The 13,958-nt window shown below is 42.5% G+C and overlaps 1 protein-coding gene across 1 annotated transcript; it reads left to right on the plus strand.

The window, feature by feature from the left end:
• Positions 1-728: 728 nt before the first annotated feature.
• On the plus strand, positions 729-6,744 carry KCNK18 (potassium two pore domain channel subfamily K member 18). The gene is made up of 3 exons (XM_024198437.1): positions 729-945; positions 2,330-2,476; positions 5,918-6,744. The coding sequence occupies exons 1-3, from the start codon at positions 729-731 to the stop codon at positions 6,742-6,744; spliced, it is 1,191 nt and encodes a 396-aa protein (XP_024054205.1).
• The last annotated feature ends 7,214 nt before the right edge of the window (positions 6,745-13,958 follow it).

The raw sequence follows: 13,958 nt of genomic DNA on the forward strand, positions 1-13,958 counted from the left end.
GACTTCATGGTTTGGCCTCATAGACAAAATCCTTTACAGTTAAAGAAAACAACCAATATAAGGTGGCCTAGACAGCAGCTTAATGCATCAGTAGGAGAGATGCACTTATTCTGCAGCCCTGCTGGAATGACCCTTAGTACAATGGTAGAATCCCAGCACTGACTGCCTCTGATAAATTATAGGTCTCTCCCCTTCATTCCTGGTGGAATGTCCCATATCACATACATGTCCTTTATTTAGTCTCTAAGGTGCCACAAGTACTCCTGTTCTTTTTGCGGATACAGACTAACACGGCTGCTACTCTGAAACCTTTATTTACACTGTGCATCTTTTCATCTGTTACTGGGAAATTTCCTTCCATTGTGCCAATGAAAAACAAAAACTGAAGTTCAGTACAAGAAACTTTAAACTGCAATTTAGTCCAGTAGATACATACAGTAGCTGGTCATCTGTGTGCATTACAGCTCTCCCTGATCAATAGTAATTCAGTGCTATAGCATGCTGTATCATCATCTGACAGATATTTTAAGACTTAATTAGTCTTAAGCTCTTTCCAGGGCCCATTGGGACACTACTACAGTGTTCAGTTATAAAGTCCTCCTTCTGAAAGCATGAAACAGAGGATTTCTCATTTCCCAGCTAGGAAAAGCTTCACTGAAATGCCAGAGATTTCTCACTTCCCTGTTTCTAAAACCTCTAGCTGATTTTTTCCGAACGGAGTCTTGAGGATGGAACTCAGATCTCGTCCCCAGCAAGACAAAAAGATGTGCACAAAAGTGTTTTGGGTGGTGTTTCCTCATGCCTGCTTCATCTCTTCTTTAGTGATCTATGCTTTTCTGGGGGCTGTCATGTTTTCTCACATTGAGAGTAACAGAAATTGCAATGAAAGTAAAGACTATAAGGATTTTATGCTGAATCTGTGGAACCTCTCACAAAATTTTACAGGTATGTGCAGTAATAGAAAAATAACTTTGCTTACAGGGTATTACTGATCCCCTTGTCATTCAAATTAGATCTCTTAACTTGTGACTATATACTTCAAAATAATGAAGGGTAAGCTTGGAAGCAGCTTTTCCTTATGTTTAGAGTGTATTTATTTGCTTTAATTATGATTTCCAGGCTGTAAACTTCCACGATCCCTATGTGAATGTTTGACCAGATTTTTGTAGTGCTTATCTACTTCTCTTTTTCTTGCATCACTGGAAAGATTTAAAGTTACCCTGGGTAGCAGAACAGTGACTGAGATTGCTTAGCTATTGTAACAAGCTCAGTTCATCCCTCATGGGGGTCTCCGTTAGTCACCTAGCAATAGGAGGTCAGCCTGCTGCCTTACAAAACAAAAACATAACAGTTCAGAGAGCCAAAGAAAAGCTGGATCCTAGTAATTATTTATGTGAAGGATGGGTCCAAGTACAGGGGATATAATGTCAGGCTGGCAAAGAAAGAGAGGGTGGTGGGGACTGGGGTGGTAGCACTTATTCATTGTCTACAGCAGACTAAATAGATAAAAGAGCTTTTAGTGAATGGTCACTGGCTCTTTCTGAGGGCTTGTCTACACTTAAAAATTTACCAAAATAGCAACTCCAGAATAATTATTCCAGATGAGTTATTTATTTCAGTATAAACCCTCTGTGGACACTTATTCCAGAATACGAGTGCCTTTTTTCAACTGAGCTTACTGTATTTTGGAAGTGATTTTTATCAGGGAGGGATTACAGGGGGTAAGTCACACTCCAAAGATGCCTATATGTGCAGACTATAGGAGTAGCTGCTAGAGATAATGCATTTGATATTTATCCACAGGTAGGGGCCATGGGTCTCAGCAGTAGACCACAAATGAAGACTTTTCTGTTTATCTTCTGATTACAAATTGTTCTACTTTCTTAAGTAAAAGACCATGCTGGTTGCACCTCTTTTCCCTCTTACCGCCGTCTCCTCCCAGTTCAGTTATTCAACCAGAAGAAGAATAAACCAGATACGTAAAAGAAAAGAGCTGGATGTCATGAAAGACAGAGATCAAATTTTGTGTCATTCTCTCTTTGGTATATCTTCTATCTTTCTCTTTTTAAAAATTACCCAGTTTCTTTGTCCTCATTTTTTAATGCTTTCACCCATCAGCCCACCCTCCTCTGTTTCTTCACCACAGCTACTAGCCTGACTCTACTTACAACATGGGCAAAGATAGGTTTGTGTGTGGATATGTTCTTCTTTTAAAGTAACAGAGCCAGATCCTCAGCCGGCATAATGGAGTTAGGCTGATTTACAGCAGCTGATGGTGTGGCCCAGAGTCTTGAAGCAGTTACCACATGCTATTTTGTTATTGTAACAGAAAATATGACAGAAAACGAGAAGGTATTTAAGAAAAGAGTCCATGACCTGTTTATCAAAGCTAAGTTGGAATGGTTTGCCGATCCAAAAGAACACTGGTCTTTCCTTGGGTCTCTCTTTTTCTGCTGTACTGTGTTCACAACAGTGGGTAAGTTCTGAGGTAAAGTACACTTAACATTTGATGCTAATCACTGCATTTAACTCATGGGTTTCATCCAATGAATTCACAAAGGAACAACCTATATTTGTAGTGAGTAGTTTGAGTTAAAATGTTATCCAGTGCTCTGTATACCAGTATATTCTAATGCATTTTAGCACTTAGATTGTTGTAACTGCACATGCAAATTAGATGCTCAGGTGCATGCACACATGGTCATCATGACCTAATGCAACTTTTTTGTAAAAAAGAACAAACAAGTTTTCTCTATTGTTTTGGTTCAAAATGTGCTCTTGCCTTCCCCACTGTTGTGTATTATGCTGGGTGTTGCCCTCCACCAGAGAGGTGGTGATCTGATTTTAAAGAGCTTCACAGTTGTTTAGGTTGAAAAGTGTGTTATAAATATAAGGCATTATAATTAATTCTTTCTTATGTATCCACCGAGGCATATTGAGAATGGCTAGTCAAGCTTCTATAAAGTACTCTTGAAATTTTCCATTCCGGCTCCAGGTGTAGACAGATGACCTAGATACAAACAAAAATGACCTGTTCTAGTCCCTTCTCTACAACACTATGGGGTGCTACTTTCCATGTGCTTCTGCTGTTCTTCTTGGCACCAGTCTCACCCATTGGCAAGCGCAGGCAGTGACTAAGTCTTCCACATAGAACCACTCAGTTAGAACGTGCATGCCTGAGACAATGACCAACACCACCTTTTGTGAGGGAAGGTCAGGAGGCAGCAAGCAGCAATCCAGAGAGGCTAACAAGGAAAGGGACAGAGATAGAAGATTTCTAGGGTGGACGTGTGTTTTTTTTTTTTAAAGACGGTAACATAGTCAGATATCCAGCTGAAACCTGTATTTATTCAATTGACCAAAATTCAGTTAAACTAAATATGGGTATGAAAAGTTATCTGACATAATCCTTCAGCATAAGATATGACAGAATCTACAGTTTTCAAACAACATGCACACACTCATGCCTCTAAAAGTGCTTGGACTCAGAATTCATTCTCCTGTATCACCTCAGCTATACTCCTCCCTATTCAATTCTGCTATTAAGAAATCAGTTTCAAGATCTCAAGTTGCGTGGTTAAAGTCTTCTTCCCACTCCTTAGACTACTTTCTTTGGTTACCCCTTTCTGCCCTTCCATGGCTGTTAATCTTCCTCTTTGTTACATTAAAAAAAAAATCCATCTGTTTTCTTTACAGCATAGAACCAGCATGTAATCACACCAGGGTGGTTATTATACATGGAATATCCTGCACCACTGGTTTTCTAGATATGACTGAACTACCCTACAAGTACCTCTGCTTATGTAGGCAGCGGACGAGCTACAACCAGAGTGGGTGTGTCTACATCTGCACCTTTTCTTATGGGACTTCTGTGAGAGAGGCATCAGGATTTTATTTATTTATTTTACTGACTCAGGCAAAATCCCCCCTGACTACAATATAAGAGTTGATTTGTGGAATGGGTCTACATGGAAGTTTGGTTCTCTTTCGTCTCTGCAATTTCATGTTCTTCCACATATAATATTTTGCTATTGCAAATTATTTAAAAAGGAAGACAAACCGTAGTTAAAACTAGAAACCATTAATTTCAATGGGGAGTTTTGCTTGAGTAAGGACCAAAGGATCAGTATGGACACATTTTGCTTAAACATCAAACCAAATTGGCTAAGGATATAATCTAATAAGTGCTGTGGCTGATGCTATTTTTGGGGGGAGTGCAACTTAAGAGGGTCTCACACTAGGAATGCAAAATAGTTTCCTCTGTGGTGAAAAATGAGGAAGAATAGGTGCTAGTAAGTAGTAGTAAATATTTATGACAGGTAAATGTGTCCACATCTCTTACGTGATTTAGGACCTTAAGTCTTATTTTCAGAAGTGAGTTAGTCACTTAGAAGCACTCCTACTCCCTTCCTATGTGCTTGATCCAAAATAAGCCCTATTTGTTGACCTTCCCAGGAAGCTATAAACCACATCTGTTTGCTTAGGCTCTTTGGAAGGCCTAAGATGCTTGGGGGTCTAGAGGAGGTGAGGAGCCAGGGATATTCATTTTTGTTGTCGATTGAGAGCCATTTGTGTGGGATGAGATCAGCTGTTGATTTGTTATTTGGCTGGATTATATCTGTAATAAATGTTAAAGCAACTATAACCTGTGATAGGCACTTTCATGTATATGAATCAAAAGGAAAAAAGAAATCACTCTCCACATATTAATTACAGTAATTAATCCTCACCACTTACCTCTGCAGAGTAATAATTAGCATCCCCATTTCACAGATGTGGGAATGGAGACACACAGGATAAATAAACTGTCAAAGGCCACATACTGAGTTAGTGGCAGAGGCTGGATTAGAATATAAGGACTATAACTATCTTTAGTAAGAATGAAGGTGACTTGGCAATTATACTCAAGTATTTGGTTTAATAATCTTAAAGACAGACCCCAAAATCATCTAAGAGGAAACAGTGTTGACTAAGGAAGAGAAAAGCATTTTTTAAAAAGGATTCTTTATGCCTTTTTGGAGGACAGAGAACTTCCATTAAAAACTGTAATACAATTTCTCTCTGTTATCTTTTCCCTAATGGAAATACATTAACTTAGGGTTAGGATTTTAACTTCACATCCAAAGAAGCAATGGCATAACTGCAGAAAAGGAGTCCTATGTCCTAATTTAATTTGCAGTTGAATATCTTACACTACCATTTTGTTACTTAAATTGATCATTTGGCAGTGGAAGTCTGGTAATATCTTTGCATTAGTTACATTTGATATCGGTACTTTTTAGATCACTAGAGTAAAATGTTATTGGTTTCCAGCCATGCTCTTCAATGGAGAAAATGTGTGTCCCCTAAAGCCCAGTTTTACAACTCTCCATATGTCAAATGCAACTCCTGCCATTAAAATCAGATCTAACAAACTGTAAATAGTTTCAAATCATTGACAGTGATAATTATGATCAACAATGGCCCCGAGTCATAAGGTTTGAGGGTGTTGGGATTCATTGTTCCAAGCTATTAAACAGAATAACCAGTTGCAAAAATTCAGATTAGAATCCAGATCTGAATTTACCAAAATACAGGGAATTTTGATCTGGTGTTCCATTCTGGGTCAATTTCTACGTATGAGTTATCACATGCAAAAAACTCTCTGCTGTCAGGTAAGTTTTATGGTTTGTGCATATGCTCTTTCAGAAGGAATACAGTGAAGGTCCTTCTGCTCCAAGTCACACCCACGTACAAAGCCCCCAGCCTAAGAAGTTTTAAAAAGGATTGAGGTAAATGTTAAAAAAAAAAAAAAAAAGACCACACAGACTATTGACTAAAATATCACCACACAAACTATTGACTTAAAACTGTATTAAAAGTTCAATGTTTTGAATACAAAATAAATTGCAGTGTTCTATTTTTATTTTGTTTTTAGGTTATGGCCATAGCTACCCCGTAACAAAGGTTGGAAAATATCTGTGTATGCTATATGCATTATTTGGCATACCTCTGATGTTCTTGGTTCTGACAGACCTGGGAGACATCCTTGCAACTATCTTATCCAAGTCTTACAATAAATGTAGGAAACTTAATTCAAAAATGTTAGCCTCTAAACCAGCTAAACTGTGTTCTGGATGCGTCTGTAAGAAAAACAATGAGATAAAAACTGGATCATCATTGCTTATGCATCACAAAATAGTCATCCAGGAACCTTTAAGTATCACGGAAGTGCTGAAAAGCCAATCCTCTGTTAAAAGGAAGTCACTGCAATACCAGAATGCTGAAATATTTGAAATGCTAATTGCAAGAGAAAATCAATACCTTATGCCACCAAGAAATAACAAATTTGAAAGATGGAGTTCATGTCCCGAACTAGATTCAGGGAAGATGACCTGTGTCATCGAAAACTTTGGCAAAGAACTCGAAAAGCTAGATGTGCCCATCTTGCTAATGGCACTAATTGTCTTTGCATACATCTCCTGTGCAGCAGCTATTCTTCCAAAGTGGGAAAACCACATGGATTTCGAGGAGGCTTTCTATTTTTGTTTTATCACCTTGACAACAATTGGGTTTGGTGATATTCACTTGCAACATCCCAACTGTTTCTTGTTTTTTTCCCTCTATATTGTCATCGGTATGGAAATAGTCATCATTGCTTTTAAGCTGGGACAAGACCGATTGATTGGCTTGTACAAAAAGGTGATTTCATATGTTAGTAAGAAGACATCAACACAGTATGAGAAGTATCCATGTAAAAAATAGCCATCATTTCTCCCAGTCACATTCATTGGCGATTGCAATCAGATGAAATTGTTAGTGCGTTTTCTTCTCCCTGCTTTATGGAAGGCTTAGAGGGGGCCACATTTCCCCCTCATTTACATGAGCTCCACTTGTTCTGAAATCAGTAGGAACATGCTGTAAACTGGTGGAAGGCCTCAGGAGAAAATAGACAGGTGCAGTCAGCAAAGGTTTTCCTCAAGGGATAATATTTGTAACCAGAAAAAATAAAAAAAACCCACAACTAACATTTAAAAAACCCTCCCCGAGCCGGAAGTCAGCTCAATCTTATAAGGCCTGGTAGTGGAGGTCTGTCTACACACAGCAGTCTCTCCTCTCTGCCGCCCAAAGTGTTAAATTATGGTTCTTCCCCACAGCACCTGCAGAAGCACAGCAAAGGCTAACCTCTTGTTCCCCAGGACCAGACAGTGGCCCTGTCCCCTGTTACACACATACCCACTTTTCAATAGTGGAACTTGGCCTGAGATAATTAAACATAATTAAGGTATGCACCCAACTAGCTGTTCATTCATGATATTAACACATCTACGTTTCTTAATGGTCAGTGTAATGTTACAATTTAAAAAGGCCAAATTTTCTCAAAACCCCTCATCCTCTCCAGCTGTTTTGTAGTGTTCAGGCAGTGCAAAGCAAACAGAAAACTGCTCTTAAATCGGTAGCTGGGGATAGGGTGACCAGACAGCAAGTGTGAAAACTTGGGACAGGGGGTGGGGGGTAATAGGAGCCTATATAAGACAAAGCCCCAAATATTGGGACTGTCCCTATAAAATCAGGACATCTGGTCACCCTAGCTGGGGATTCCCCTTGGGTAGGGAAACGCCTGGGTGACACAAAGCCAGCCAGCATAGCTAGCCCACTTCCTGCCCCAGCATTGCAGGACTGGCAGAAGTTCACTGGACTCTGGTGATCTCTGACTGACAAAGCAGCCATTAGGTGATCATTCTAGCTGATGTAACTAGTAGCAGTCTTAGGCTGCTCTAAGTTATGAATGGAGCCAAATGGGCTCTTGGCTGGCCCCAGGATCAGAGAAGTGGAAAAATGGCTTAGCCACTTTTATCCCCTCATTCACTGCTCAGCCAGACCTGAGGATCTAGCCCAAAGTTTGTTACCGTGAGAATAATATTTCTTCTATAATGTTTAACTTGTTTTTCCAGTTAGGAACAGGATATTTGAAATCAAAGTTACATAAATACCATAGCTTTAGACACTTTACTGTCCTGCACAGTGAAGCATTCTACTGTAAATCAGTTCCCTGTATTAAGGATCAGCATTCGTATCCTTTCAACTCTTTGTAATCAGCGTAGTGTACATACGTTTATGGTGTTCATCTATAACATGCAGCTGCTAATCACAGTTTCTATTCTAGAGATAGCAATTTGTGGGAATGCATGTAACAAACCTGAGACTGTGTTACAACTTATGAACCATAGCTACTGGTATATTATTAGTGGGACAGTATGGTCTAAACTGACTGAGTTTGGGACTGGAACCGTAGAAGCCCTGAGTTCTAATCCCAACTTTGCCACTGACTTGCAGTGTGGCCTTGGGCAAATCACTTCACCTCTGTCACTTCCCCATCTGAAAATAGGGCAACACCACTTACCACAGCCAAGGGTGTTGTGCAGCTTATATAGTTAATACTTGTTGAGTACTTTGAACCTGTAAAGCACAATATATGTGCCAAGTATTAGGAATAATAATTTTACTGAACAAAGATCCTATCATGCTAACTATACATATTTTTATCTATCAAAACTAGATACACACTCTATAAAGGGAATCACTGCATTTAACCAACTCTGTCTTAGCCTGTAAATTATAAGCATAAAAATTGAATTTGAATGAAGACTGTAAATATTATAGTGCATTTTGACCATTATGTGATGCATGTTATTTTTATTAGCAGGTTTGCCCTTTAAAGTTGATATTTTCTGAATATTTATATGGCACCTCTTGTAATCTCAATGAAGAATGGTAATTTATAGTTAATACTAATTATTAATGGTTATTAGTAGTAATTAAATGTCGATGATGTACAAAATACATGCACTCATATAGAAAAATGTGTTGTATAATAAAATTAAAAATAATAATAAAGAGCATACAATTCTTGGTTAACTGTTTAAACATTAGCTCAATTCAGGCTTCAATGTAAAGTAGCTTCCATTCGAACAATTCTCCTCTTGTGTCCGCAGAATTAAATTGGTCAGGATTAAGGTCTTGGACCTGATCCAAAGCTCAACAGAAAGACTCCTATTGACTGAATGGGCTTTGTATCATACCTACACTGCCCTTTTTGGTTTTTCCTAAAGTTTTCTTTATGTTAGGGCTCAGTACTGCAACTCTCACTCACAACTAGCCTTCCTCATGTGACTGGTCCCACTGACGTCAAAGGGATAACCTGCATACGTAAGGATGGGTCCAGGATTAGGCCCATATTGTTTTCTGCTAATATTGTGCACTTGTGTTTTGGCGTTTACTTTTTGTACTTATTCAGGAGCAGTTTGGCAGAGCACAATGCATCAGCCAATGCAACAGGACATGAGGAGAGATTCTAAGCACCAAAATGCTCTGTTCATAGCACGAAGACTTGACTATATTGAGCCCTTTCATCTCTAAATCACTGGTTCAGATCTAGCCAAGATTTTAGTGGGGTAAGTGCTGATCACAACAGATAGCTCTGTGATCGCTTTTTTGGCTTTCCATCTAGTTCCAGGAGGATGTGCATCCACTTCATAAAAAAAACACCTCTACAATTAACACTACTAGGCACTCTTTGTGGTAGCTTCAGCAGAGGCAAGAGCCTGAGAATTTCAGGTGGGAGAATTACTCTCTGACCCCTAACCTTCCATTTCCTAGAAGCACTTTCAGAGCCCTGAACTCCCAGATTAGTGGGGTGATGGTGGATGTTTTGTTCCACTATAACAGAGCTGGGCTCCTGGTTTTCACTTTTCGATTGAGAAGGACACATGATGGACACTGCATGCGGCTGGATAAATTACTACATTTTAAGAGCCTCTACCAAACATGTTGTTAGTCTAACTTTCCCATTTCTTATTCCCCAACCCCCACACATGGTCAAAAAAACCCATGTGCTGCGACACTAGAAACTGTATGTGTTGCTTTACACTCACAGGGAAGGGGGCTCAAATTGTTCAAGATAAATTCCACTCAAGTTTGTTAAAATACACAGGCACAGCTGGTGAGAGAAATGTTGGGAATCTGCTTCCTGACTCCCAGCAAATAATAGCTGTCAGCAGCCAAAAGATCTCCTATCTACTGGACCACTTTTTTTGAGAGAGAGAGAGAGAGAGGGCTGATGTCTAAATGTAAAAAATTAGTGCACAATTACTTGAATTTTATTTGGAAATCAAGTTATTGTGCATGCCAATAACTAGCCATTTGCACATGCAATTGTTCGTGAAATTTTAGTAAGTGCATGCACAGATGTTAGTGAGCAACTGTGCACACAGTCTTGCACATGGATCTTGGGCTTCCTTTTTAAATAATCAGTGCACTGTCTCAATCATCTCTTGAGCTCAGACCAAGTTGACACCAGCTGAAGAAACTATGGTGTTGGTGATGGTATATGGGCAGAATAAGAGCCACAGAACTTGATTTATAAATTCCTTCAATCTGACATGACAAATTGTTGCAGTTTTAGGAAAGCATGTCTCATATCAGCCAATGTAATTTTAGAAACAAAACACAATGCCATGAAGAAGAGATTTGATAGTTAAAAATTAATATTTCCATGTCAAAGATCTATTGATGAGAATTCAGGATGATGAAGTTTAGTCTAATGACTTTACTGTCTTACACAGGTACTTCCACAAAATCCTATATGAACAGGAAAGCTGAGACAGGGTATACTGTAGACCAGCATATAAAACTGCTAATGCACTTGATGCTCCATTGGAAGTGAGTATCAAAGGGGTAGCCGCAGGGCCGGCTCTGGCTTTTTTGCCGCCCCAGGCAAAAAAGCCTCTGGCCGCCCCCCCCCCCCCCGGGGGGGGGGGGGCGGCCGGCGCCCGGGGGGGGGGGGGGCGAGCCCTGGCGGGGGCTCCGCTCTCCCCCCTGCGGCCGGGGGGAGGGCGCCGGAGGGGAGGGCGGCCGGAGCCCTGGGAGGAGGGCGGCGAGCCCCGGCGGGGGCTCGGCTCTTCCCCCCGGCGGCCAGAGCGCAGGGCGGCAAGCCTCGGCAGGGGCTCGCCGCTCTCCCCCGGGCGGCCGGGGGGAGGGCGCAGGGGGGGGGAGGGCGGCCAGAGCGCCGGGGGGAGGGCGGCGAGTCCGGCTGTGGCCCCGCTCTCCCCGGCGGCCGGAGCGCCGCGCTGCCCCCCTCCAGGTGCCGCCCCAAGCACCAGCTTGGTTGCCTGGTGCCTGGAGCCAGCCCTGGGTAGCCGTATTAGTCTGGATCTCTAAAAGCAGCAAAAAGTCCTGTGGCACCTTATAGACTAACAGACGTATTGGAGCATGAGCTTTCGTGGGTGAATACCCATTTCTTTGGATGCATGTCATTGGAAGTGAGTTACATCTGATGAAGTGGGTTCTAGCCCACGAAAGCTTATGCCCAAATAAATTTGTTAGTCTCTAAGGTGCCACAAGGACGCCTCGTTTTTTTTGCTGATACAGACTAACACAGCTACCACTGAAACTTAATCTACTGAACATTGCTGGCTGCCAACAATGCTGCGTGATCTGAAAGAGAAACCCACTGGTCTGTTAAAATAAGCGAGCATTGACATTGTGGTCTACTTCACATATGACAAGAGAGACTTGAGAAGCAATCTAAGGTTTGGGAGCTGACACATGGTACAGGATACTCATCCTACACGTTTGCCATGATATTCTTTCCTTTGGAGGAGTCAAGTAGATTTTGATTGAAAGAGGGATTAAAGTGGTGCAGCATGTATTCAGAAGGAAGCCTTTCACTCTTCAGACTTGTCTCATACTTGTTCCTACAGCTGTCTGAATATAGCACAATACTTAATCACATTGGAGAATGTTCACCCACAATAAGGAGATTATTGACCCCCATTGCTGGGTGAATTCCACCCAGCGAAAGGCATCCATCCCAAATGACAGTGACTGCACACCTTTTCAGAGATACATGATGTGAATGGCTGACATACCATAACTTACAGGGAAGTATGTTTTCTAAAAATATTAAAAATAATAATAATAATAATAATAAAGTCTGTCTACTTACTGAGATTTATAAACATGCAAGAACCATGACATAATAGTGTCACTATGTGTGTATATAGATATAAAGACGTATCTAGAACAGAGGTCCCCAAACTGTGGGGTGCGCCCCTCTAGTGGGACAGGGAAGAATGTTCAGGATTACAAGGGGAGGCAGGCCGGCCCCTATGGGGACAAGGAGGGAGCACCACCCTGCCCTGCTCTGCTCTGGCCCCACCTCCAGCTGCAGCTCAGCTGCCGGCCCCATGTCCTGCCCTGCCCCCAGGCTCGGCCCCCGGCCATGGCTCCATTCCCAGCCCCACTCCCAGCCCCAGACCTGCCTCCAGTTGCGGCCTCAGCCTCCTTACCCCTGGCCGCATCCCCTCTCTCAGAGCTTCAGCCCTGCTCCTGGCCCTGGCGGGGAGGCGTGGACAAGGATAAGGGGGGCACAATCCTGAAAAGTTTAGGGCCACTGATCTAGAATCATGCATGGATGGAAAAATATACATTGCAAAAGATGTGAAAAGAGAATACAAGTATGATACATTCTCATGCAAGGTTATGTTAAAGCACTGGCAGCAGAAGCCCCATTCTCAGCAAAGTTGCAAATGTTTTACGATGCCTATGAAGTAGGGCAAAAATAGCTTTCACCATAGCATCTGCAAAAGTCTGATCAGAAGGATTCAGAATGTTTTTGGCATTCTAACTTCCTGCCTGTGCACTTCATCTGCCATAGTTCATCTGTGAACTATGGTGATATTCTTGGTCAGTGTGGGGGGAGGGACAGCTAGGGGTGAAGGCATCGATAGTATGGAACAACAGGTGATCATACTGCAGTACTAAATCATAGACACCTGGGCCTTGTATCTGGTAGTTTGTTCTCCTAGGTCAAGTTTAAAACCTAGCGAGTTGAGAAGTGTTCGAGGGCGAACCTGCTTTGGTTGCTAACTACCCTGGTGGAAAGGAGGAAAGGCTCCAATCGCTGCCTGGACGAGGTAGTGATCAGACCAGGAGACTGATGTGTTGGAGATGCAGGGCCGGCTCTGGCTTTTTTGCCGCCCCAGGCAAAAAAGCCTCCGGCCGCCCCCCCCCAGGGGGGAGGGCGCCGGGGGGGAGGGCGGCCAGAGCGCCGGGGGGAGGGCGGCGAGCCCGGCCGTGGCCCCGCTCTCTCCGGGGGCTGGAGCGCCGCGCCGCCCCCCTCCAGGTGCCGCCCCAAGCACCAGCTTGGTGGGCTGGTGCCTGGAGCCGGCCCTGTGGAGATGTCCCCAATATCCAGTCCTAGGCCAAAGACAGGATCCGACATATGTCTGGCTGCATGTGGAGGTCCAGAGTTTGCCTGGGGGAATCTGATGGTTTCCACGTAGGCCATGAGCTCAAGTACTACTGTATCATTGTGGACTGTCTATGTGCGATTGAGGTCACTAAGGACTAGGAATCTGGAAGATTCCAGAACCCTAGTGGGCATCAGCTTTATAAGATCCTCCAGGAGAATGACAGGGTTTTCCCTCTGGAGGTCTGTAAAGCACCTCTTCACCTCACAGATAAAATGCTTTAGTTTCTTGGGTGGAACATCTTCTGCCCCTGAGGCTGGAGGAGAAGGGGAGACTGCTATTCCACATCTTCTCTTCTTTTTTCTGACGCATTCTGGAGTCTGCCTTGACTTGTTACATACAGAGTCTCCCTGTGAGACCAGCTGTAAGCTAGGGTTTGAGGTAGCACTTAACTAGGTCTCAGTGATGCAGGCAAGGCCAGGTACTCCATCCAAAATGAGATCTTGGATGGTGCTGGTTTTGTAGATGGATGACCTTGCATTCATTTAGTATAGAGGCAATAAGTCACTCATTGCTAATTTGATAGTGAATAGGTAGCTGTTGGGAAATGAACTGGTGGTCTCAGTTCAGACCCTAACAGACAGGATCAACAGCAGCTCAAAAAACACTGGCACCGTTAGGACACTCAGGCTCTATATGCACTGCAGCATTCCTTCTGAAGTCCAT

This window comes from Terrapene carolina, unplaced genomic scaffold, assembly GCF_002925995.2.
Source record: "Terrapene carolina triunguis isolate 2854851 unplaced genomic scaffold, T_m_triunguis-2.0 Scaffold95, whole genome shotgun sequence".
Lineage (NCBI taxonomy): Eukaryota > Metazoa > Chordata > Testudines > Emydidae > Terrapene > Terrapene triunguis.

What these genes read in the sequence shown, in the direction of transcription:
- KCNK18 (XM_024198437.1), top strand. Translation starts at nt 729, where the DNA reads ATGGAACTCAGATCTCGTCCCCAGCAAGACAAAAAGATGTGCACAAAA. An exon ending in CCTCTCACAAAATTTTACAG is followed by an intron (nt 946 to 2,329) that starts GTATGTGCAGTA and finishes TTATTGTAACAG; the next exon opens with AAAATATGACAGAAAACGAG. An exon ending in TACTGTGTTCACAACAGTGG is followed by an intron (nt 2,477 to 5,917) that starts GTAAGTTCTGAG and finishes TTTTGTTTTTAG; the next exon opens with GTTATGGCCATAGCTACCCC.